The 26006-nt window shown below is 52.3% G+C and overlaps 1 protein-coding gene across 7 annotated transcripts; it reads right to left on the bottom strand.

The window, feature by feature from the left end:
- Window positions 1-1913: 1913 nt before the first annotated feature.
- LOC120395020 (tripartite motif-containing protein 72-like) lies at window positions 1914-25480 on the bottom strand. Of its 7 annotated transcripts, none has more exons than XM_039519191.1 (14): window positions 25406-25480; window positions 16170-16230; window positions 15976-16045; window positions 15068-15168; window positions 13909-14293; window positions 13137-13331; window positions 11571-11741; window positions 10392-10585; window positions 7554-7947; window positions 7196-7291; window positions 6256-6486; window positions 5737-5759; window positions 4168-4286; window positions 1914-3365 (listed from the first exon to the last, which is right to left on the bottom strand). In XM_039519191.1, exons 9-14 carry the CDS (start codon window positions 7926-7928, stop codon window positions 2794-2796), a joined length of 1416 nt encoding a protein of 471 aa, XP_039375125.1. In that variant the 5' UTR covers window positions 7929-7947; window positions 10392-10585; window positions 11571-11741; window positions 13137-13331; window positions 13909-14293; window positions 15068-15168; window positions 15976-16045; window positions 16170-16230; window positions 25406-25480; the 3' UTR covers window positions 1914-2793. The 7 variants fall into 7 exon arrangements, with proteins under 7 accessions (XP_039375125.1, XP_039375126.1, XP_039375127.1 ...); XM_039519192.1 differs by having other exon boundaries at window positions 13137-13258; XM_039519193.1 differs by having other exon boundaries at window positions 25413-25427.
- Window positions 25481-26006: the final 526 nt, after the last annotated feature.

Below are 26006 nucleotides of genomic sequence, written 5' to 3'. Positions count from 1 at the left end.
GCAACAGGAAATGCCGTGTGCCAATAAAATCTTGGTTAGTCACCTATGTAAGGGTGGATGTGGCCTATTCCCTACAGTTGAGAAGAAAGGGTGACTATCAACAGAGGGAAAATGACTTTTTGTAGTGCTAACGAGACTAACACATTTATTTGGGCATAATCGCATCGTCTTGTCAACTGTTGGGAATAGGCCACATCCACCCTGATTGAATTGGCCTCATTAGCACTGATCCCCAACTTGGTAAGGCAACTCCCATCTTTTCATGTGCTGTGTATTTATACCTGCCTACTGTATTTTCCACTCCGTGCAGCTGGTGAAGTGGTTTCTAGCTCACGAAAGCTTATGCCCAAATACATTTGTTAGTCTCTGAGGCGCCACAGGGACTCCTAATCCTTGATGAAACATACAAAGCCCCTGCTAAGAAAAGGAGCAAAGAAATTTGTTATACACTGGTGCCATCTACTGGATATTGAAGGAACTGAGCAATCCAAAATCCGAGAGCCAGCTAGGGTGCCCAGACAGCAAAGGTGAAAAATCGGGACAGCGGGTGGGAGGTAATAGGAGCCTATATAAGAAAAAGACCCCAAAATCGGAACTGTCCCTATAAAATCGGGACATCTGGTCACCCTAGAACCAACAGCCAAGCAGAAAATACCTCCACCAAATCCCAAAACACGGTCTAAAAAACATAGGAAGTTGCTGACTCCAACAAAGAAGCTGCCGTGATGTGGACACACTCCTCCTATCCCAGGGTGACCAGCAATGAGGGGAAGCAGTAAGATTTCATTTCAGAGATTGTTCTTTCTTTTTATGGCTCAGGCGAGGTCTGCACTAAAAAGTTAGGTCGACCCAGCTACGTCACTCAGGGGTTTGAAAAATCCATATCCTTGAGTGATGTAGTTAAATTGACCTAACCCCTAGTGTAGAAAGCACTAGGTAGCTACTGCCTCTGGGGAATGTGTGTGTGTGGATTATCCCCTCCCATCTGTGTAGTGAGTGTAACTGCTAGTTCTCTTTTTGCGGCTGCACTCTCTCTAGTGAGACCTCGAGGAACTGTATTTTAGCTTCTAAGTAATGCTAGGTGGATGTTCCTCCTTGGAACACCCAAGTCAATGGAACTAAGAGAATCTCATAGAAAATGTCTAAGTGTCTGCTTTTGATGCTTTAAACATGGCTTTCAAAGCCAACATGAGAAATGGCAAAGACCAGATTCCTCAAAGTGCAGCCTGTGAGACGTAACTTTACTCCTTGGAGAATTACTATAGGTGCGGTAAGTGTGTTAGAAATGCTGGAGAACTGATAACTGTTGATTATAGATCTGGGTCATTCATGGTGAATTAATAATCTGGTTAGTTAAGAATAACCCAGTGTCCTCCTTTGAGACATTCTGACCGGGGTCAAAGTAGACCTGAGAAGGACCCAACTTTAAAATCAGAAAGCCAGCAGTCCCGGGATGCAGTAAAAACGGGTGAGCTGAATTAAATTCCAGCCCCAAACTGGCTATAATGTTTCTCCAATAGGAAAGTCTAGTTTGTTAGATTTTCAGATGAAATCTAACCGGCACTTTGACAAATTGACTGCTCCCCCTCCCTCATTCACACTTACACATCTCCCTGCTACCCTGGACCAGACCCACTGGGGGCCCTGGTCTCAATCGGGGTCTGTGCAGCACCAGGCGCAATGGGGACCTGATCTTAGTTGCAACCTTCAACTGCTACCATAACAATAATAACAACGAGATTCCTGTAATGCACTCACATGGGTGTGTGCCAGAAGGATAAATCCACTAATGCTGGTACAGTGCCCAGTAAATAAGACGTCCGGGCCCATATAAAGATGTAGCTGATCCCTCACAGATTGATTGGGGGCCGTATGGCAGATAGAAGCCCAGACACACATGCGCACACAGGAGGCAGAGTGGACATGACCATGTTTTATTGGAGACCATATCTGGGTGGATGCGAACATGCTCAGATCCCAGCAGCGGCTGTACAGATCCCAGAGCCTTGGAACCACGTCGGGTCACTGCCAGTCCCAGGGAGCTTGGAGATGGGCCCCATGGGCTCCGAATGTCTGGAGGATCTGTGATGGCATGGGGTATGGTTATGGCACTTCCAGCTATGTGGGCATGGCCAGGGAGTCTTTGGTAATGGACACATGCTTGGGCATGATTGAGATGCCTTTGGTAATGGGGGCATGAATCTCTGGTGATGGGAGGGCCATGATAATGGCACTTCTGTTGATGGTAGCATGACAAAGCATCGTACGGAGCTTCTGATGATGTAGGATGTGGTTAGCTGTGGTTACAGAGTGTCTGACAACATAGTTATGGAACTTCCAGTGAGGTTGGCCACGGTTGAGGCACCTCCTGGTCTGGTGATGTCAGGCATAGCGAGGCATGGCAGGGCACGGCTTCTCTGGGGATGTGGGGTGTGGCTGGGCGTGGTTTCAGCACCGCCAGCCCAGGTGACATGGTTGGGAGTGCCTGTGGCTCATTTGGTGATGTGGGCATGGTTGGGTCTGGCCGTGATGATGTGAGGTGAGGTTATGGCACAGCTGGTGATGTAGGGCCGGCTGGGCGTGGTCATGGCTCTTCTGGTGACGTGGGATATGGTTGTGGCACCTTCCGCTCTGGCATCTTGGGTCAAGGTTGGGCATGGCTGTGGCACATCTGGCAGCATAGAGCATGGCTGGGCGTGGCTACAGCGCCTTTGGCAACATGGTTATGGCACTCCTGGCTCCTTGGGGCGAGGCTGGGCATGGCTACGGCACCTCTGGCTCTGCAGGGAGCCGTTAGGAGGCCTCCGGCTCTGGCTCATAGATGACCAGCGGCTGGCTGTTCTTGCCCTTGTCGTGCCAGCAGACGTCGAAGAAGGGGTAGACGGTGGTGGTGAAGCGCGTGTGGAAGGCGAAGAGCTGCACCAGGTTGTCCTCGTCGCTGGCGTCGTAGAACCCCAGCATCCCGTCCTCGAAGCTGAGATACAGCCCGATCCGGCTGGGCTTGGTCTCCACCCGCAGCAGCCGCGGCTCCTTGTGCTCCACGTGGGCCTCGTAGTTCTTGCCTTCCTTGCAGCCCACCAGCCAGAAGCCATTGGAGGGCAGAGCCTGGAGCCGACCCTTTCGCCCTGCCTCGGCCGAGATGAGGCCCAGCCCCCAGCGCGGCTTGTCGCCCACCGTCACCTCCCAGTAGTGCTCGCCGCTGGAGAAGCTCTGGCGGCTCACCACGCAGTTGGACTTGTCGAAGCGGCCTGGGTCATCCGAGCTCACTGGCTGCTTGTGCTCCACGCACTCCACCCGCTTGCCGTCCTCCGACACCACCAGGTTGGGGTGGGCCGTGTCCGGGTCAAAGGTCAGGTTCTCCAGAGCTGGTGGGAGGGGAGGGGGAGAAAGGAATGGGGCAGTGATGGCTACCTGCGTGTGGGATCCTGGAAAGTCAGCCCAAAATTCCACCCCTCGTCACCTCCCACCATCCCCATTTTTCCTAATTCTTCTTTCCCACACAGCACCCCAACCGTCCCTTTCAAGGGAGGCCAGGATCTCGGGTGGGGCCAGAAGGTGCCCAGCACACTGGGGCCTAGTGAATAGAGTACTGCACTGGGCCCAGGACTCCTGGGTTCTATTCCCGGCTCTGCCACGGATCTGTTGAGCTGATCACTTCACTCAGGGTCTGTTTAGCCCCGGCACAACTGGTGCTTGCTGTGCAGGGTAAAGGAGAATAGACTATATCCTTGGATATATAGAGGGATCCCTTGCCTGGTGCAGAGATGCAGCTACCTCTGGGGTGGGGCACAGGGTTTGTTTAGCAGTTGTACTGCAATCCTGCACTGAAAGCGAAGGTAGAATTTAGAGAACAGAATGGAATCGCCACAGCTGGGATTTTGTCAGGACATTGTGGTTAACTCCCTGACTCTTGGAAAAATGCCAGGGATATTTAAAAAAACACGAATGGCCAGAGCGTTGTTATGACTCCCATTTGAAATGCAGCACAGCTCCCCCCCTGCACTGTGCTGGGGCCCTGGGGCCACCCCTGACTGCGAGGGGAGTGCGCCCCCTACTGAGCCACCAACCTGCTCACTGCAGCGCAGTGCCCCCTAGTGCTTCACTGGGGCAGTGGGGACAGCAATGACAGAGCACCCCCTACTGATCCAGCTCCTGCAGCCGCCCTACCTGGCATCAGTGCACGGAACATCTTCCTCCACACCTGGAACTTGAAGTCATCTGTGATGATTGGCAGCTGGATGTCCATCCGGGCAACTGGAGGGGACTCTCCCAGGATCTTCTGCAGCCTGTGGGGAAGGAAGAGCCCATCAGGGGGCCATGTGCCCAGGGAGGGGAACCAGGAGGGATGGGGGGGGTGTAGGGAGGTCAGAGGGGGAGGATAAGGGGCGATGGGGAGGTGAAGACTGTGTGACTCAGTTCTTGGATCCATTCATCCAGCAGGGAATGTTGTCTTCCCAAGACCTGAGTGTGCAAGGCCCATGTGCAAGGGGAGGGGGTGAGCAGACCTGGGTGGAGCACACAGTAAGAGAGGCACTTTGTGCAATAAGAGAGGCAGGCTGGCCTCACAGTTAAGACACTGGCCTGGATCTCAGGACACTTGGGTTCAATTCCTAGTGCTGCCACAAACCCACTCATGCAAGTCACTGAATCGCTCTGGGCCTCAGTTTTCCCATCTGTAAAATGGGGCTGCTAATCCCTTCTTTGCCTAGAATGTGAGCTCGCTGAGTGTCTGAGCAGCACCTGCCATAAGCAGGGCCCCTGATCTTGGTTGGCAGGGGAGGGGGAAGTCTGTGCAGCACCTGACACAAAGGGGGCCTTGATGTCGGTCGGGGGGTTTGTGCAGCACCTGGCACAGTGGGATCTGAAATGAGGTCTGCACAGCACCCGGCATAATGGGGCCCCGATGTTGGCAGGAACGTGAAGGGGTTATCCTAATGTGAGGCACTGTAGGGCAGGGGGACGTGTGGCAGGAAGGAGTGTGCCAGGAATACTGACATGGCAGATGGCAAGGGATGAGCTAGTGTGCAAAGGGAAGGTGGTGAAAAGGGTGAGTGTGCGAGAAGGCCTGAGTATGGCCAGGAGTGTGCGTGCAAGGGGAGAGGGGTGTGTGAGAGGAGTCAGCCAGAGCACACGCGTGTGAGAGGAAACCGGTGAGTTAACAAGGCCTGAGGCAGAGGCTCCCAAGGAGATGGCTGCGGGCAAGTGTGTCTAGATTGCAGTTTCCAATTCCAGGCACCCACGTTCAAGCAAGATGAAGCCAGAGTGGACCAGGTGCAGCGATGGGCAGTCAGGGGCCTGCAGGGCCGATCGGAGGAGAGGAGGCCGGATGCGCTAGGCTGGGTTAGCCTGGTGAAGCACTGGCTGAGAGGGTCTGATCGCTCCCTACTGACCCATCGGGGTAGGGAGCAGAGCTGTAAGCGATGCTGGCACCGGAGGAGGTGGAGACAAACCGGGCAGGAAGCAAGGGAGGCTGGACAGGAGAAGAAGGTTTCTGGCCATCGGAGGAGGGAGGGTCTAGATTGGCCTCCCAGCAGCAGCCCTGCGGGCCAGGAACTGAGCAGGTTTGAGGATGGAGCTTGAGGGGGGAAGCAGGGGCTTGAGATGGAGGGAAGGAGGGGCTGGGAGAGCAGCGACTGGGCTTGGTGACCCAGAAGGGCCCTTCCGTTCCAATGTCCCCGTTGGACACGGGGTCGTGGGGGAGCTGAAGGAGAGCGGCAGAGGGGTGGGAGCGCTCACCTGCTGGCCACCAGGCAGTATTTCTGTGGAGAGGAAGACGAAGGTGAAGATTAGCACCTGGCTCACAGCATCTCCCCATTCCCAGCCCACCCACCGACCCCACCTCTAACCACAGAGGCGAGAGCATCACGTTAAAAAGACAGACAGGGTCGGGGGTGGGGCTGACAGACACGGAGAGCCGGGGGGGGGAGGGGGAAGTGCATGTGTGGGCGGGGGGATCACACCCAGAGCCAGAGGCGCGTGTTGGGGAGGGGAACGGACACAGGGACCTGGTGCGTAGGTAAGGGGGACAGAGACACAGGGATGTTTGGGGTCACCTTAGTCAGGTGGTCACAGACAGACAGAAACAGGGGCTGGGGTCACAGACAAATAGAGGGTGGGGTGGGATCCCAGAGAGACAGACACTGGGGATGGAGTCACAGACAGAGGCAGGGGGAGGGGTCCCAGAGAGAAAGACAGACAAAGGGACAGAGTCCCAGACAGACAGAGATGGGGGGGTACAGGGGGGTCTCTCCTCACCCTCAGGAACTCGGTCTGACTCTCCTCCTGCACCTCGCCCAGCACGGCCTCCATCTGCTTGAGCTGGTCTAGGTAGTGGCCCATGGTCTTGTGCTCATCCCGCAGCACGGCTGTGGCCTGCTGCTGCACCCGCTCTGCCTCCCGGCCCAGCGAGGCCTCCAGCGTCACCAGGTAGGCGCGCATCACCCCCAGCTGCTCCGACACCTGCTGCTTGAATCGCACCACTGTGTCCTGCAGCCAGGGAGGGAGGGATGGTCACTGCCTTGCCATTCCCCCCCATTTCCCCAATCCCCCCTGGGGTCAGAGCTCCCCCAATAGCACTTCCCCTCCCTAATCTGCTCCAATCCCTGGGGTGGGAGCCCCCCAGCAACCTCCTCCCCACATTTGTCTTCATGAATATGGAGGATGCACACACTGCTTTGTTACTGTAGGCTCTCCTAACATTGCTAGGGCAACACATGGCTTGTTATCGTAGGGTCTCTCATCAGTGCTGAGGGTCATGCACACACTACTTTGTTATTGTAGGGTCTCCTGTAACGTCAGGAGACCCTACAATAACTAGATCTACACATGGTCTGTTGCTGTGAATTTCTAGATCTACAATTTCTAGATCTACAATAACTAGATCTACAATGCTAGATCTACACATGGTCTGTTGCTGTGAATTTCTCATGGACACTGGGGTGGCACACACTGCTTTGTTATTGTAGGGTCTCTAGTGAGGACTTAACTATTGGGAGTAGCTTGTTTGACATTCACTGAAAGGAGACGAGTGTGTAACTTCTGGGTGCTGGCAGGTAGGCCAGTGGGATCCCTTTGAACTAACAGTGCCTTCACCCAATGTTTCAAATGTATCACAGATCCCCTTCCACAGCAGACATCCGAATCTCCTCAACACGTGTACGTACACACACACACACACACCACCCTGCTGTCTCACCTCCACCTCTGCTATCTGTCTGTTCAGCAGAGTGATCGTTTTCTCCTTACGCACTTGTGCCTCCTGCAGTTGAATTTGCTGCTGGGGAAGTTGTTTCTGAGAGAGCAAGAGAAAAAGAGGAATCAAGTGGTCTGATCCAGGGTGGCAGGGAGGGGGCGGGATACCAGGCTAGATGGGCCCATGGGTCTGATCCAGGGTGGCAGGGAGGGGGCGGGATACCGGGCTAGATGGGCCCATGGGTCTGATCCAGGGTGGCAGGGAGGGGGCGGGATACCGGGCTAGATGGGCCCATGGGTCTGATCCATGGGGGGACTGAGGGGGCAGGACACCAGGTTAGATGGGCCCATGGGTCTGTTACCTTCATCCTCTGGTGGGCCTCGGCGGCCGTGATGATGTTGTGGCCCTTGTGCTTGCCCAGCGAGGCGCACACCCCGCAGATGACCTGCTGGTCCTGCTCGCAGTAGACGCTCAGGGGGTCCATGTGCTCCTCGCAGTGGTCGTGGGGCACCTGCCGGAAGCACTGCACCAGGTGCTCCATCTGCTGGTTGATGCGCAGCTGCTCCACCTTGGTGGGGGCCTGGCAGGTGGGGCAGGCCGCGGCCTGGGACAGGCACTCCAGGCAGAAGGTGTGGCCGCACTCAGCCGTCACCGGGGCCTTGAACAGCTTCAGGCAGCTGGGGCAGCTCAGGTCCTGGTGCATGCCCTGCATCAGGCGCTGCTTGGAGTTCGACATGGCTGGGTGGTGGGGCGGGCTGGCAGAGAGGGGACAGAAGGTGACTCATGTACCCCCATTCCCACCCCCTGAGCCAGCCAGGCCTGGAGCCAAAGCCCCCTAGGGGGAAACGGCACCAAGTCCCAGTTCCTGCCCTCCCCACCCTGCTTGGGATAAATTAGTCATTTCCCTTCCCCCTGTGCTGCCTCCGCATGTGTCTGGCCTATGCAGCCTGACCTACTGGAGGAATGTTAACCCTGCGTGGTATCTGCTGGGCCCATGGCTGCAAGGTGACAAATATCTATAAATAGCTGGCTTGGAACGGACATGGCAATGGGAGCTGAGCTCTGGGGCCGGCGGATTCTCCATCTGTGGATCACGGCCTCTCCCTGGGAGTTGTGTCTGACTGTGTTGCAAATGCACAGCCCTGCTTTCTTTGTCCGGATGCTATTTTGCTACAGTATATTCCACGGCACCCAGGCATTGCAGTGAATTGCACGGCATTTATGGCTTTGCAGTTGTGTGCTGTTTGGCAGCGAATATGTATTGCTTTCTGTTCCCTCTGCTGCAGTGTGCCGTGCGTGGTGGGGCACTGCCCTGTAGTCTCGTTAAGCACAAAGTATTTATCGCAGTGAATTCCACATGCGTCGATTGGCATTGTGTTGCGTGGTGTTTTGGTGCAGTGAGGTGCATTGTGTTGCAGTCATTGTACCGTTGTGATGGAGTGCAGGTAGGACAAGAAGTAGTTGGCTTAACTGCAGTATGTGTGTATGTGGGGGTTACAGATAGGCAGTTCTTGGGCCTGTGTTATCCAGGGTGTGACGAAGTGGGACTGTTCTTAATGGTTCCTCTGAATACTGTGTGGGTGCCTCAGTTTCCCTTATGCATTTCTTAAGTCTCCAGTGTGCATAAATGGCCGACACACTGTATCCTGGCAACAAATGGCTGGGGCCCTCCCCCCCTGCAAGGGAATAGCTAAAGGTGAACAAAGAGATCAGGTGACCTCCTGGCCCGGGAAAGAGACAAAAGCCAGGAAGGAGGGGCTGGAGAGTTTCAGTTTGGAGCTGTCTGGGGACAGGGAGTGAGTGAAGACGGGGTTGTCTGGCTCGCCAGGCCCCAGAATGGACCTGGCTGAGGGGTCCCGTTCTCTGTACCTACAAGCTCTGTTTTAGACCGTGTTCCTGTCATCTAATAAACCTCTGTTTTACTGGCTGGCTAAGAGTCATGTCTGACTGCAAAGTGGGGATGCAGGACCCTCTGGCTTCCCCAGGACCCCGCCTGGGCGGACTCACTGTGGGAAGCGCACAGAGGGGAATATGCTGAATGCTCCAAGGTCAGACCCAGGAAGGTGAAGCCGTGTGAGCTTCTTGCCCTGAAGACAGTCTGCTCCGAGGGAGAGGAGGCTCCCCAAAGTCCTATGGGGAGCAGTTCCAGAGCATTGCCCAGGGACTCCGTGACACAGGGGTTCAGATTCGATGATCATAATGGTTCCATCTGGAATCTATGAATCTCATGCTGTGCTTTTGTTCTGATGGGGAGCGGTCTGCAGGGCTGAACCCTCCCCAGACTGTGCTGCATGCCAATGTCAGGACCACGTCTGAGGACCAATAAAGGCCATTTCCCGAGCGGGATGAGGGGGTTAGGCCAGCCTGGCTTTCCCCATGTCCTGCCCCACTTGCCCCACATTGCAGCTGGGACTAAAGGGGCTAGAGGGGCGCTGGGAGGGGGTGAGAGCAGAAGGGAGGGAATAAACCGATCCCCAATGGGTAGAGATGGGTGAGACCCATTCCAGAGGGGCCTGACATGCAGCAAAGGGGGGCTGGATGGCTTCTCCACGTGTCGGACACAGAGTTGGGCAGTGGGGAGGAAGGGATGGAGGGAGTGAGACAGATGCACAAACAGAAGAGAAAAGATACTAACAGAGGGAGAGACACCGAGGAACATTTTTAGCCTCTACCCAGAGAGACAATCTAATCCAAACCAGCCCCATCCCCAGCCAACTCCCTTCTCTGCCCCCCCCCCTTTCCTTGCCACATGCTATTCCCGCATACAAGCTGTCCCGCTGCTACCAGCCTGGCTCATGTCAGCACTAGGGGGTTAAAATGACATGCAGGAGAGAGGAGAAAAAAAGACATGAGAAATGGAGACAGACTCACGACAGATGGACACAGACAGACTGACACAGACTGAGGCCTCACTCTGAGTATTTCTGACCCCTGCCCAGAGCTAAGTAACTGCAGCTTGTGCCAGCCTAGAGGGCAGCGGCTGAGCCCACGGCCCCGTCAGATCCTTTGACCTTGCCCATGCAGCCTGCCCCGTTCTTCGCCGTTCAGAAAGACGATGCCTCCCTTCAAGTTTTCCCAACCACCCTCTAAGCCTGGACCCCGGCACCCCGGTCGCGATAGGCTGCACACAGCCCAAGGGGCAATGAAATATACCCACAGCCACCGCTCCGGGTGGGAGAGAAAGAAAGCAGCGTCTTACTGAGATTGGAGGAGACGGCTTGGGGAGCAGGGTCCGGCTGGAGGGCGATGAGGTGTAGAGATCGGATGGAGCAGCTGACTGCTGGGATGGGCTCAGCCGCAGCGCGACTGACCCACGGCCCCTCCCCGCCTCTATATATAGATCAATAACGCACTGCTGTTCTGGGAAGCACAGGACACCGGCCAGTTTTTTGTCTGCAGAGCAGGAGGGGGAGGGAAGGGTGACAGGTGACTGGCTCAGGCAGCTGTTGGCATGGGGAGACAAGGCTCTCTTTCCCCAGCACAGTCTCTCTGCTAAGGGCGAGCGCCCTGCACTGCCCTCCCGGATGCCTGGGTCCCATTCTGCATCCCGGACTTCCCCTGGACCCCAGGGTCTGGGTGTGCTAAACTGTCATCCAGGATGCATAGGTCCCATTCTCCATTTCATTCCCTTCCCCCGGGGGAACAGGGGCTATGGGACCCCCAATGGGGCAGCACCCTGCACTGCTGTTCCAGACACCTGGGGACCCTCATGCCTTCTCCCTCTGGGGGCATGGATCAACTGTGATTTGGGGTGGGAGGATCTAGCAGCCCAGCTCGGCCCAGCCAGCTGCCATGATGAGATTCCCCAGCCAAGATATTGCAGAGAGTCATGGCAGCTGCTGACCGTGCCAGATGTGAGAGCTTTGGTGGACACACTGAGATCAGCGCGGGAGCGGTGCGGGTGACTGGAGCTGTCTGTACTTGGGAGTAGGGTTGCCTACTTTCAAATTTCTGACAACCAGGCACTACAGCAGGAGTGCTGGAACCTCCCCCTGCCCCTCCTGTTCCCCTGAGGCCCCGCCCCCTGCCTTGCCTCTCTCTCAGGCCCCGCCCCTTGCCTTGCCTCTCTCTCAGGCCCCGCCCCCTGCCTTGCCTCTCTCTCAGGCCCCGCCCCCTGCCTTGCCTCTGCCCCCAAAGGCCAGTGCATTTGAGGCCATCGGGGAAGCCGGAGCTCCATGACTACGTGAGGTGTTGGGGCAGGGCCTTGGTGAGGAATTGGTGGGGCTGTCTGAGCCCCAGTGCAGCCTGGTAAGGAGGGAAGGATCAGAACTGGAGTCCTGAGCTCCCTGTAATGAGCCTGGATGCAGCTCCTCTGAGAGCCTGCATCTATCTCCCCCATGGTGTTCGTAGCTGTCCTCCGGCACCTGGCAGAGCCAACCTGCAGTCCCTGTTCCAGCTCAGGACGAGTTCACACAGCTTCCGCATCTTCTCTGGATTTGTACTCCCAGATTTAACGTTTGAGTATTGCTAGTCATCTGGAATGGTGCCGTATAATTTATTCAGAATGCTGCCCACCGCAGTCACCCGCTGGCTCAGCTGTTCTCCGTGCCTGTGAACAAAATGCATGTCGGAGGAAAAGAGAGAGAATGAACTGGGGTTTGTGAACCTGTTTGCTAATATAAAATCTACCCTAATGAGTTTCACCACAGCACTTTGCAGTCTGGACATTGAGAGATTGCTCATCCAGTGTCAAAATGCAGCCACCTCTGGGGTGAGGTATGGCAGCAGTGCTGTACAACATGTGGCCTAGATAAGACATTAATAGGGATTTCTCCATCTGATTTCTTTGCTTTTGAGAGGAGAAACTGGCCTGGGTGACAGAAGAATTGGATTTAAAAACTGGCGTCTCAGATAGAGCCCCCAGTTTTAAGAGAAAAGGAAGTGTCAAAGCTGCTGAAGTGGAAGAATTCACTCCACACTGAGGTGGCCTTCGGTTATTAATGGGGCCTGTTCCCATTTTCATTCAGTAAAAGTGGATTTCATCGCACACACACAAATCGACAAAACCATGTTTCCTTTGATGATCATAGAAATCTACAGAGAGGGAACGTAAGAAAAATGCTGCTTGGAGCTTATTAAAGTCCAAATCCAGTGATTCAGACTTTTGAATGGGCCTTGTCGCAAATGGACTAGCGAATGAACAGTAAAAGCAGGGATGTCAGGATATTTACTTTGTATCTTTTGACATGTGAGATTGACAATTTGTGTTTTAACAGTTTAAAAAGTTTTCACTTTTTGAATCTCATTGTCTTTCATCACTAAATAATTGTCTGAGCCCTCCCCCATAATTTAATTCAACTGAAAATTTAAGTCAAGAAAAATCTAAAAAAAAGTTTAAAAGAAAACCAACATCTGTTGAAATGATAAAATAATAAAAATACAAATTGAATTCTGCCGAGCCTATTTATAACACACTGGGTGATGTGTGTCTGTGCTCTCATGCCCTCTGCAGATAGGAATCAGAGCTGCTCAAGTGTGTATCACAGGCAGCTATGCACTTTACAGCTACTGAGGGAGGGCTTTTCTCCAGGGGTTCAGGGCCTGGGTTTTTGTAGCAGGAGGACGTGAGTGCTATCCCTGTGGGCATCGTGCAGTTCCAAGCAGAAGGCTAGCAGGGATGTTGTGGTTGGCCACAGCTTTAGGGCAATAATCTTGAGTTTCGTGGTCTTGGAGGATATTTCCAATCCTGCTCCTCTCCTCTCCCACCTAATTGCCAGCCCCCTCACATGGTTCCCGCCTCATGACAGGTGCTGGCTCGGGGCTGCCTGCACAAACATCTCCCTTCGCCAGGCTGAGTCTGCTCTGACATCATCACGACAACTCCCGAAGGGATGCAGCCTCCCCACGGATCGAGCACCATCTGGATCAGTCATGCAGATACCAGAACCACCCTTTTGCAAGGTTTAATGGATCATTTTCACCTCAGCGGCACAGAAACTCTTACCTGGTCTGACGACAGCCTCCCAGATCAGCTTCCTGTCATTTTGCTCCACCAGGCTGGGCTCCAGCTCCTCCTCGACATCCTTGGTGTGGGTTTCTGTGGCTGGCCAAGGAGCTTCTGCATGTCTATTCAGACATGGCAGTTCCCACAGGGAAAACAAAGGCCATATGAGGAATGACCCCTCCTGAGCAAGCAGGGCTGGGTTAAGGGGGTGAGGCATGTTAGTCAGAGCTAATAGAGGATGTTTGGATCCCCAAAAGATTCTCCATCACTTCCTCCTCTTCCACTACCAGTAGTATTATTTATTGTTTATATTACCGACCACCTCCTAGTTCTCCTCCACAGGGTGACACAAGCTCTCTGGAACTGTGGCGGGGCCCAGAGAAAGTATCAAATCGTGGGCCCAACCAGACCAATGGGCCAATCTAGCCCAGTATCCGGCTCCCTCCCTGCCCAGCCTGAGAAGGTCCCACTGTGGGAACCGTATGGCTGAAGATCCCCAACTGCTTCTTTCCAGATGCACTGTGCTACCTCAATACCACCACCAGCTTGGCGTGAGGCCACCACAGACTATGGCTACGGAGCCTTGGACTATGGGACGGTCTAGACCGAGAAAGACAGCATCCACCAGTGGGCTCATCTAACCCAGTATCCTGCCCCATCCATCTCCCACAGATCAGCCCATTAGGCCCATCTGTGCTGGTATTAACCTCCCACTTCCTCCTGCCCTAGATTGGTGGGGCAAAGCAGCCACACCGCATTGAAATGCAGCTACCTCTGAGGTGGAGCAGCTGGTGAAGAGCCATACAGTAACACTGTACAAAAGAGAATCCTGAACCAACTGGATGCTGGGCAGTGCACAAGCCTAGGTTTCCTGTGTAGCATTGGCTAGCAAACGGGGGTTTTGCAAAGTTCTCCAGGTGGAGGAGCTGATAAATGGGGGTGAGTTTGTTCTGTGCTTGCTGCTTGACTGATGTTTATAGCAGAGGTGGCTAAACTGCCCCGCCCAAAGGCTTTGGGCTAAAGCCTGCTTGTTGCTTTGCCCCGCCCAGAGGGTCAGAGTCCAGACTGTTGATTGCTGTCTGCCCAAGCCAGGAGGCTGTCTGGACGAATGGCTGCTTGCTGTTCTTTCTGCCCAGGGGGTGGATGATTGTTATCAGCTGTGAAGAAACAGCAAGGCCTCTCTCTGAGTCTGAGGAAAAGGACCATTACAAGCACCCCTTAACCCTTAACCGGGGGGCAGGGCTACTCGGGGAGGACAGGGGGTTAAAAAAACAGCTCTTAAGCAACCCGAGGAGCTAGTAAATACAGAGCTTTGCAAGGGAGTTTAGAGAGCCAAAGGCATCTGATTTAAATTCTCTAAACTTAGGCCCATAAACTTTGCCACCCCAAAGAAACCCACAAAACAAAAACAAAACAAGCTGCAGGAGTAAAAAGAATGCAGGTAGAAGTCCAACAGCAGAGGGGGGCGGGGCTATCCAGTTTATTGCACTGAATGCAGCATGTATGAATACCTGCCTTGTGGGTAGGTGGCATATATGTGCAGGGAGCTGATGGCCCTCAGATATGGGGTACGGGCTCTTGAGACCAGAGTGGCTGAATTGGAGGAGCTAAGGGCAACAGAGAGGTGCATAGATGAGACTTTGTGGGACACAATAGAATGGTCCCACCCCCAAGTCTGACAGCTTCTGTGCTGTTGACAAGGATGAAAGTCTCGGGGAAAGAGAACATCAAACTGGAGTGGAGTTAAATGATCCCATAGTTGGGACCCTCCTTCACATGATGTCAGGGTATCCTCTTGCACTAAGGGTACCTCTCTGGGGGAGGGAATCCCAGTTATGAGGAAGAGACAGGTAATCGTAATGGCAGATTGGAGCATTAGAAATATAGATCGCTGGGTTTGTGATGATTGGGACAACCTCATGGTGAATTACCTGTGAGTTTGAAGGTTGCAGCTCTCTTGAGACATCTAGACAGTCTTTTGTGCAGTGCTGGGGAGGAACGGGTGGTCGTGGTACATGTAGGTTCCAGTGGCCTAGGGAAAGGTATGAGAGAAATTCTGGAGGCGAAATTTAGGCTGCTAGTGTTAGGGGCAAATTCCTAAAGCTATGTTTGTAAGGCTATTAGTCAGGGCCGGCTCCAGACCCCAGCGCGGCAAGCACGCGCGTGGGGCGGCATTTGCCGGCAGGCGGGTCTGGCGGACCTCCCGCAGTCATGACTGCGGGAGGTCCACCGGAACCCCGGGAGCAGAGGACCTGCTGCAGGCATGACTGCGGAGGGGGCGCTCGTCCCGCGGCTCCAGTGGACCTCCCGCAGGCATGACTGCGGACAGTTCGCTGGTCGCGCGGCTCGGCTGGACCTCCCGCAGGCATGCCTGCGGAAGCTCCACTGGAGCCGCGCGACCAGCGGACCCTCCGCAGTCATGCCCGCGGGAGGTCCGCTGCTTCCGGGGTTCCGGTGCACCTCCCGTGCATGACTGCTTGGGGCGGCCAAATTCGTAGAGCCGCCCCTGCTATTAGTATTATGATTTATTATGTTTGTATGGAACCCATTTTGTTATCTAAAATGGAGGACTTGGTCATGTGATTAGGAGGGCTGTTGGAGCGTTTTCCCGCCCTCTCCAACGGTCAGCAGTGGCCCAAGTAGTAAACAAGTTTCAGTTTTCACTGGATTTTCCTGGGGATTCTATGGGGTTTCCCTACAGGGTTTTGCGCTATAGGGTTTATAGAAGAGCAGCAGTGACCTCAGTTCGGTGCTGCCCACCCAAGTGGCAGGTGCGTGCAGGTTTGCTTCCACAGGGGATCGAAACTCCGGACAAGTGCTATCTCCAGCTGTTACTTACCATCTGTGGCAGTTAACATCCATCATTCCCCTGTGAACACCCAGCTGTCATCTCGTGAGCCTGCTGCCATCTGGAGCCAGTGAGAAGGACGAGTCATCGACAGATCTCCTCAGAGTCCCTCTCCTGAAGCTCTATACGAGCCAAAGGATCGAGGTCCTGAGCAACCATCAGAAGGGTGACACATGTTTACTTACCTTGTATACTCCACGCGGGGTCTGGTTTGGGTCTTGGCTTCAGGCCACAGAGTTACTGTACCTACAGAGAGAATAAGTTTCTGTTCTTCTTTTATGCATTTTCCCATTCCCATTTATGTACCTCAGTTTCCCCCAAATAAACCCAATTTGTCTGGTTTCTATACACCTGATTCCACTTGCCTCATTCCAGCAGAGGGAGGGTAAGGGAGGTTACATCAGGAGGACTAGCTTGGCTACCAACTAGGTGATAGATACTGGAGCTCACAATAAAGGATGGTGGACCTATATTTTTGTTGGGGGGTTCCCTGTAGCCTTTCCATATTTTATTCCTTGACCTAACACTGGGTAAGAGATTGAAGCCCAGGACCTCCATAGTAGCATTCTCTGAGATGCTCCCAGTTCCACACGATGGGCAGAGCTGCGTGGTCTCAATGTGTGGCTGAGACGATGGTGTAGAGAGGAGGGGTTTAGATTTAACACTCCCTTCTTCACATTTTCCACACCAGTCATGATTTTATAACCCACCTCGACCCCCAGGCCAGCCTCTGATTGGACAGGCCAGCCTCTCTTTTTATGCAAATGAGCCCCCTCATCTTCTGAGATTAATGAGGGCGCAGGTGGCCCCTAGGAGGGAGCGGAGCTCAGAATGCCCCTAAGGTGACAGTTAAACTGACACAATGGACTCACCCTGGAGAGCTGGGGGGGAAGTGTGTTTTTGGGGGGTGAAGAGACAGGGAGGGGTGGGACCCCAGGGAAGTGGCAATTCAAGAGGGCCCAGGGTCAGTTGAGAAGGGCAATGGGAAGGTGGAGGGATTCGAGCACAAGATTGACAGGGTGGGTTATTTTGTTGGGGGCACAGGGGACGGGGCTGAGGGGCTGAACCACAGAGGAGTGAGGGGCAGGAGGGGGCAGTTGGGGGACTCAGACAATTTGGGGGCAATTTAGAGGCAGTTTGGGGGCTGAGGGGCGGGGGCAGGGTGTGTATGAGAGGCTCATGTGGTGGATTCAGGAGGGGCCAGGAGATGGGCTGGGGCAGAGTGTGGGGATCACTGAGGAGATTGGGGGAGTCACAGTTCAGGGGGTTGGCGGGGGAGGGGTAGTTCTGGGTGTCTCTCCTCCCAGATGGGGCTGTGGGACACAAACAGGCATCACTAAGCAGCAGGGACTTCCCTGTCTGCTTGGAGGCTTCTCAGCCCCAAACCCTGGGGCAGGTGGGACAGGGGTTGGACATTTTCCCCTCCCCCCTGAGATGGGGCAGGGGCCTTTCCCTGGCCTGGTTCCTGCAGGGGCCAGCTCAGGCCTTTCCCAGGCCCCCAGCGCTCGCAGCTGCCACTGCCCCCTGCAGCCCGTCCCATCAGCCCAGCTGGGCCCCTCTGCCCCAGATGTGTGACGGGGACACTCAGGATGGGGCTGCTTGCTCTGCAGCCTGGGCCCCTGCTGAGTACCTGCCCCAGGGGAGCTGCTGCCCCGTCCACTCAGGGCGAGCTGTGGGGGGAGCCCTGAACAGCCAGAGAGGGGGAGCCTGCTGAGTCCCTGCACCAGAAGGGGAGAAGAGCTCAGAGCTGGGACCGTAGGTGAGATGGAGCTCACAGGTGAGATACGGGCGGGGGATGAGTGCAGGAGGGAGGAATGAATGGATACCTAGAAAGAGACATCCGGCTTGCACAAAAATCGGTAGAAGTGATACTAGAAAAAGGCACTTGTATTCTGGAAAAAGAGTGTCCAGATAGGGAGTTACACAAGTATTGCCATAAGGGGGTGAATTCACACCTTGCCTTAAACTGGTATAACTTCCCATATATATAAGCCCTTAGAGAGGTGTATCTGGCTGGCACAAAATATTGAAACATGGAGGCAGGTATCTTGGCATCTTTCTCAGTGCTGGTCCCCCTAGGTCCAGAGAAGGTGGTGGCTTTGGGAAGGGCCCCACAGCCCTTTACTTACTGTGCTTTCACAGGCAGAGTGTTGGGGCCATTAGGCATAGCCCTAGATAATTCAGGAGGGTAGAAAACCACAGTATTAATGAAGCTTTTCTGTACCAGGCCTGAATGGACCAAAGTTATTTTATGCTTGTCCAGAGTGCTTCCATATTAAACTTTAGTCGAACTCCCAGGCTAGTATTGAGAATGGAATGTGTAACTGCTCCTTATCAGTGTAAGACACCAGAAGATAGGGCCCCTTTTTACTACTTGTGTTTAGTTTAGAAAGAGGGGAGGGGAGGCAAAGTAATAAATTCAGAAGTAAACCAAGGTAACAGCCTTGAAAAGTTACGAGATGAATTGTTTGCTGTCAAGGATGATTTAATTGTTAACTATACACTGTATGTACTATATAGGAGGGGGGAGGAGACTAGTGGGGGGTAATGAGGATGCCTAGTTGAAGTCATGTATAAGAAGAGACACACAGCTTGCATCTGTGTGCAGGATTTGAGATTGTAATATCTCCCTGGCACCTTTATTTGGGCTCAAATAAACTTTTTCTGCATTCTCCACCTTGGTGTGTTATTTGGAACAAAGCACACCGGGCAACAAACCACTGTTTGCTGCCTCAGGCCTTTTGGGCCGGCAACAGTCTTGGCGTCCCTGGGTGGGCTCGAGGCAAAATTGTGCTTTGCCCGGACTCCTCCAATGGCCGGTGGACGACAGTCACAGCCGATGCCAGCGCGCACCGGTGCTTTTACCGGGGGCCTCGGCAGGGACGTGTCAGACCGACCTTGGAAGGCACAACGGTGCAACGCACTCAGATAGTGGAGAAGCAGCTGCGGGCGACGGTGAGGAACCGGTCCTGTGGATAAGGTAGGAACAGTTCAGTGCTGTTAACCTTTTGTTTGCCTGTTAAGACCTGGGGACGCCCAGTGTCTTCCCATAGGTATGGGGCAGGGATAGAGTACAGGCAGGGCACAGTGTATGCCCCCAGAATGCATTCTAGCAAATTGGAAAGTGTTTGGTTTGGATCCAATGACTAAGGGTAAACTAAAAAGGTTCAGTACAGTTGACTGGCCTCAATATCAACTAGAGAGCCAGGAAAGGTGGCCACCAGAAGGATCACTTAATTACAACATGATCCTTCAATTACTTTTGTTTTGTTAGCGAATGGGTAGCTTTTGAAACTGTTTGTATAAAGAGCTCTTGTAAAAATCCCCCATCATATGCCCCAGAGCTGCACTGGGAGGAGGATTGTCCGTGGGAATAATGGTCTTGGTGTGTGTGTGTGTGTATACCAGTGTGAGTGTCTGTTACTGGAAGACGCCCAGATTACCCTGTGAAGCGATTGCTAATGATCAGGAGTAGTCTAACGCAAGCCCAGTAACTAGTGGATCTTTAGGAGATCCGACCCATGGTGGGCTGACTCAGCCTGGCATCGTCCGGCGAGGAAGCTGCCTGGGTCTAGGAATGTGTGAACCTATCTTCCCTCCCCCCCCTTTCTTTCCGTGTGGGCTACTGACAGTCTGATCATCTCACTGTATGCAATCAGAGTAAGCGGCTCCTCTCCCAGAGACTAGCCGACGCTCTTTGCTGAAAGGAGGTGTAGAAGAGTCAGTCATCCTCGTTAATCTCTCCTGTGTGAGTGTCCTGTAGGGAGAGATTCTTAGTTTATGAGCCGCTAGTGCGGACAGGGCCCCCTCTCTGTGTGTGTAAGTGGAAAATGGGGGAAGGGACAGTCTAAACATTCTACCTCACCCCCTAAGGGTACCCCAGCATAGTACATGTACGTACATTATGGTCCTGAAACCTGCAGGTATTTAGAGAATTGGAATCTTTACACACGTGAAAATCCATCTAAACAATGTCCATTAGAAGGTACCTTCAATCTAGATGAGATCATATATCTCAGAGGAGCTTTTAATTACCAAAGGAAAAGCCTCTGACACAGTGTGAGCAATTCGTCTAGGAATGGGTTAATTTGAAACTCGGCTAAGCCCAGAGATAAAGAGAGCTGCTCTGCGTATTAGGTCAGACTATGTTAAGTACAAAGAAAAACTGCTTTTAGCCCCAGCTGGCTGTGGGAAAATATAGACAGAGGTAAATTAAAGGTAATCTAAATTACAGAACTGAGATTGCATTTGCAAAGCTTAACTGTTCAGTGAGATTTAACAGTCTTTGCAATCCCAGAGCTGGTATGGCTTGGTGACCTGAACTGGAATCTCTGAAAGAGACACTGCAGGAGATTCCAGGGTGTAAAAGAACAGCTCTCCCAAGAGTGGAAGCATGTTGGAAATACTGGACAAGCTGTATACAGAATAATCTCCCGTCCACCTATTCCCCTTCTCTGAATGTTATATACAGACGTGGTCAGTCTGGATATGTGTGAGTATTAAAGTGGCTTAAGGCTTGGGGAAGCTTTGGGGTTTGGTTATATGGTGTGTTTTATCCTCCCCCAACGTCCTGCAGTAGATAAATTGGTAACAGATTTGTCACAGTTTGGTGAGTAATTGAGAATGGGGGAGCCCTATAGAATTTACACCATCTATCTGTTTTACCTTTGTTATTTTGTGTTTCTTTTGTTTGGTACTGTTGGTGTTATATGTTGAGGATTGCATGATTAAAGGTGAGCCTACTCTCAGCTGCAGTAAGTCTGAGAACTAGAAAGGGGTTCTACCCCCAGTTGCAGCAGGACTGGGCAATAGAGTAGTTGGAGAAAAGGAACAAATATGTACTTGATAACTAGAATTGAGCAATTAAGAGCATAGATCATGACCCAGACAGCAACTCAAACCTGCACCCAGGGCAAGTTGCAGGCTTTGAGACAGGATTTCCAGTTAGAAAAGGAAGCCTTGGCTAAGCAAGTACCAGTCCTTCAGGGACTTGCCAAAATTTAACTATTTGTGCTCAGTCATAACAGCAGTGTGTTTGCTACAAGAGGAAATTAAATAATTAAACACCAGTGGGCCATGTGTTTTGCCCAGGTGGCAAGCCTCACAAGGGAAGACTCGGGTAGTCTTGTGAGTTCAAATGTTTTAGGGAAAAAAGACCAGAAGGGTGGGGGCTAGTTGAGAAGCCAACCCCCCTTAGTTAAAACTGGTAGTGGAGCAAATTGGTGTCTAGGGAAAGAACGGTTCAGCTAGAAAAGAAGGATCGGGCCCAGGCAGGCAGGCAACAGACAGAGAGATTGGAAAACGGGTTGGAAACTTTTGAGGGTCTAGTGGAAGAAAGGAGTAAATAGGTATAAACATGGGGATTTCAAATACCCAGGAGGATACTTGGAATAGTGATTTAAGTTGAGAAAAGTGGTTGTTGGAGAAAACAAGTGAGTGATTTAAGGCAGAGTGAAAAGTTAACTCCATAGTTGCTGGAGGGAACAGCAGTTGAACTTTGTAAAAATGCTAAAGAGAAAAATTCTTGGTGTTTTTGAAATGTTTGTAAATAAATTCAGGCAAAGAAATTATTAGATTGCAATCATTTGGTTATGACCCATTTAGTTGAATTATCTAAAAAATGTATATAGTGCTATGTAATTGAAATCTTATTAGGGTCTAAAGGCACTATAAGTGGTGATGTTTTCTTTCAGTGTTTAAAAGTAGGAGTTAAAAGTAAAGAGCAAGTCAGGAAGCATCTGTATTAATGCAAGTTATCTAACTGATAAAGTAGAAGTCACTGAGACCTAAGCTGCCTATGAAACATATATATGAAAATATGGGGTAATTCCCCTGTTTTGCCTGAAATCAACGAAGGTATTTGTATATTTTCAGTGATGATTGATTGCCCAGAAAGGGTAGACTTCTGTTTTTGTCTTTCAGATAATCAGAGAAAACTGATGCTAGCTGAACAGCATTCAACATACCATGCCTTTGATGGCACAGTAAAAATTATGTTTTGTGTTTTATGTTCTGTCTTGTGGTGTTTGTCTCGTGGCTAAAATTGTTTTGTTTATGGGATGGTCTGGATTGGAATACAGATACTTGTTTTGTTCAACTTGGAATACAAAGTGCTTGGATAAATTGGGAAAAATGTGATATACTAAAGTCTAATACATCTCCTTAAGTAAGAGAAAGAGAAATTTTATTGGCCAAATCTTTTAATTGAAAATTGTTAGTAAAACTTGCATACCAATAGTTTTTGGAAGCAAGGACATGGAAAGTTAACCCACTCCCCATATTGTATTTGAATCCTTCTGGCTATCTCAGATTTCTAGCCAGAGGGCTGGGGATGGTGGGAAACTATTGGACTAGAGGTTGTATGAAATAAACTCGTCAAAGTGGGTGTGCTTGTCCTAGCTTGTTGTCCCAAAAGCACTGGAAAAAGTTATTTTAGTGAAAGGATAGATGTGACAAACTTTAAATAATAAGACTAATGTACTGTATAAAGGCAATGTATATGTGTTCATTGTTAGAAAAAGATGTATAAGTGAAGGCTAAGTTTCTTTTGTAGGTTAAAAGAAGCCAAACAGGAAAAAGGAAGAAGAACGAGTTAACTGAGGAAAAATAGCTAACATGCTGAGTTTAAAGATAGGGCATTAGCCCCATTTCAGGACACTGCTAAGACTTAGCTAACAACCAAGACAAGGGGGGCTTAAATGTGCCCACACAGCTGTAAAGTCTGCAAATCGCTGACAGGCACTAATGAAATGTGTTAGGTTTCTTTTTTTCACAGGTAAAGACGCACTACACAAAGACCCTACGAGCCCTGCCCAGGGCCGCCCAGAGAATTCAGGGGGCCTGGGGCAAAGAAATTTTGGGGGCCCCTTCTATAAAAAATTACAATACTATATTCTCCTGGGGGCCCTTGTGGGGCCCACAGCAAATTGCCCCACTTGCTCCCCTCCACAGGCGTCCCTGGGAAAAATAAACCTTCTGCATTTCGGCACAAACCCAGTTTTGAGAAAACTTCTTTACAAGGTATCACCGGTTCTCAGCATCAGCTAGTGCTAAAAGGCATAAAGCTCATTAAAAGGGTTGGACAAATATTTTCCATCAAAACTTTTTCTGGATCGAAAACTAGGGGTTTTTAAAAAGCAGAAAAAAATCACGGACAATGTCTGCTTTCCTTCCAAATTTGTTGTGGTTTTTTTAATTGAAAAGCTGAAATTAGTCTGCCAAAACCTGAATATGGTTTGAGGATTCAGAACTGTGTGGCCAAATATTTGCTGTTTGCTGTCTTTGATTGTTTAAAGAAACAATAAAAAAATCTGCTTAAAAAAAAATCCAAAACTTTTGAACCACCTCAGCTTGTAACCAAACACCTGAGCCCATCCAGGCAGAGATTTTTCCAGGTTTCTGATACTCTGCTGGCTTCCTTGACTCATATCTGTCTCCATAACATTGGGTTCATTTAGGTTAGAACATAAGAACAGACATACTGGGTCAAACCAAAGGCCATCCTGCCCAGTATCCTGTCTACTGACAATGGCCAATGCCAAGTGCCCCAGAGGGAGTGAACCTATCAGGTAATGGTCAAGTGATCTCGCTCCTGCCATCCATCTCCATCCTCTGAGAAACAGAGGCTAGGGACACCATTCTTTACCCATCCTGGCTAATAGCCATTAATGGACTTAATCTCCATGCATTTATCTGTTTCCTAGAGACTGGCTCCATGTGGTCCCTCACAAACTGGAGACGGTTACTGTGGGTTTTTCTTTACTATAGCTTATGTACATACTCCACAAACTGAGCATTTGAGCTTGTTCCAGAATCTGGGATGAGCCTATGTTGTCAAAACTGAAATGCTCAAAATAGCACATGCATGTGAATGGACACAGGGTGCTAACATTAAATTAATCCAGGGGTTCTCAAACTGGGGGTCAGGACCCCTCAGGGGGTCACGAGGTTATTACTGGGAGTCGTGAGCTGTCAGCCTCCACCTCAAACCCCGCTTTGCCTCCAGCATTTATAATAGTGTTAAATATATAAAAAAGTGTTTTCAATTTATAAGGGGGGGGGGCACATCAGAGGTTTGTTATGTGAAAGGGTCACCAGGACAAAAGTTTGAGAACCACTGAATTAACCCCTCTGAAGCCTCAGAGAATGCAGGGGAGGGGCGTCTCCCTTGGTAGGGTTGGGAAGGATATTGCTCTTCTCATGTGATCCTTCCCCCCAGTGGCTAATTTTAAATTAAGCTACTACCCTCCCCTGACATGAATCTCCCTGTGGCACTGAAATTACATATACACTATAATTTGGCATTGGAGAAGTGAAAGGGATGGTAGCTGTAGACGGGTTGGACTCACCCCTGCAGCACCTCCTGCTGGTGACTCTGGGAATTAGCTCTGTTCCAGCACAGAGTGCCCTCTGCAGGCTGGTGATCCGCCTGTCCTCAGGCCCTTGTGTCCCTCCCTGGACCCGGTGCCCTTTTACATGGGGGTGCTGCCCCCTGGCAGTAACCCCTTTCTCTTAGGGTCTCCCCTCCTTGAGGAACCCCCACCCTTTATCCCCACCTTGCCTCAGTATTTGGCTACTGCCAGTCATTGTCTAGCCCCACACCCTGGGGCAGACTGCAGTATCAGCCTACTCATCACTGGCAAGGAGGGTTTGGACCTGCTGCCTTGGCCTACCCGGGCTGCCCTCTACAACCCCCAGTACTTGTTAGCCCTTCGCTAGGCCGCAGCCTGGGGCTTTCCAGGCTGGAGCTCCCCAGCTCCTCAGCCTGTCCCCAGCCCTGCTTCACTCAGGTATCCAGTCTCAAGCTCCGTGCAACCAGTCCCATATCTCTCTGAAGGCAGAAAGAGACTGTCTGTGCTTCTGGCTTCCCTGGCCTTCTTATAAGGCCCTGTGGCTCAGTTTGGGGCATGGCCCCAGCTGCAGCCACTTCCCCAATCAGCCCAGCCTAAAGGCTGCTTTCTCCAGCCTAGGGCTGTTTTTAACCCTGTCAGGGCCGGAGCAGGGTGGATCCCTGCTACATAGCCCTAATGGAAAAGCTAACAGCTTGGCTCTTCTGCAGGCCTCAAACTGCTGAATGAGCTTTAGGGTAGGGCAGGCTGTGCCTCCCGAACAGCCTGGCCCTGCCCCCTATCTGACCCCCACCCACTCCCTGCCCCCAACTGCCCCCCTCAGAATCCCTGACCCATCCTGCTCCTTGTCCCCTCACCATCCCCCAGAGACCCCCACCCCACCCACCACCACCCAGGGACCCCACCCCTGCTCCCTGTCTGCCCCAACCCCTAGCCACCCCCTCGAACGCCCATAATCCACCCCCATTCCCTGCCCAGCCCCCCAACCTCTGCCCCCTCCCTGTGCCCTGACTGTCCCCAGGACTCCCTGTCCCTTAGCCAACCCCCCCCCTGCCCCAGCCTCAGCCTCTTACCTCTTACCTCCAGCTTCCTCCTCACCCGGAGCCGCAGCGGAAGAGCTGCAGCGTGCCTCCGGCTGGGCCCCTGAGCCCCGCCCTGCTCAGAGCGGCGTGGGGAGGGGGCGGGGCTGGGAGCTCACGCTGAGTGGAGGCAGCTGAGCTCAGCTGCCTCCACTCAGCGTGAGCTCCCAGCCCCGCCCCTCCCCACGCCGCTCTGAGCAGGGCGGGGCTCAGGGGCCCCGGCTGAGACTCGGCTCCAAGAGAGGAGCGGAGGCGGGAGCCTCCGCCGTTCTCTTGGGGGCCCCTGCGGAGTCCGGGGCCCGGGGCAAATTGCCCCCTTTGCCCCCCCCTCTGGGCAGCCCTGGCCCTGCCACCCTTGGAACCAGGAAACTGGATTAATGTAAAGCTCCACCAGCGAAAGACTGCTTTGGCTTTATGCTGGAAAGACCCTTATTGAGTCCTGCTGATCACCAACAGCGTTGTGCAGTGTCAGAATCCAGGATTTCCTGACCAAAAAGGACATTAAGGACTGACCCTGGTGTAGAAACCAAGAATTATACACTGGTAGGAAGAAATTTGTGGGACCCCTGTTTGAGACTGTGGTATTGATTAGATT

Source organism: Mauremys reevesii, unplaced genomic scaffold, assembly GCF_016161935.1.
Source record: "Mauremys reevesii isolate NIE-2019 unplaced genomic scaffold, ASM1616193v1 Contig9, whole genome shotgun sequence".
Taxonomy (NCBI): domain Eukaryota; kingdom Metazoa; phylum Chordata; order Testudines; family Geoemydidae; genus Mauremys; species Mauremys reevesii.
Note: the sequence above shows the minus strand (reverse complement) of the source record. Positions and strands in the feature narration are given on the sequence as shown.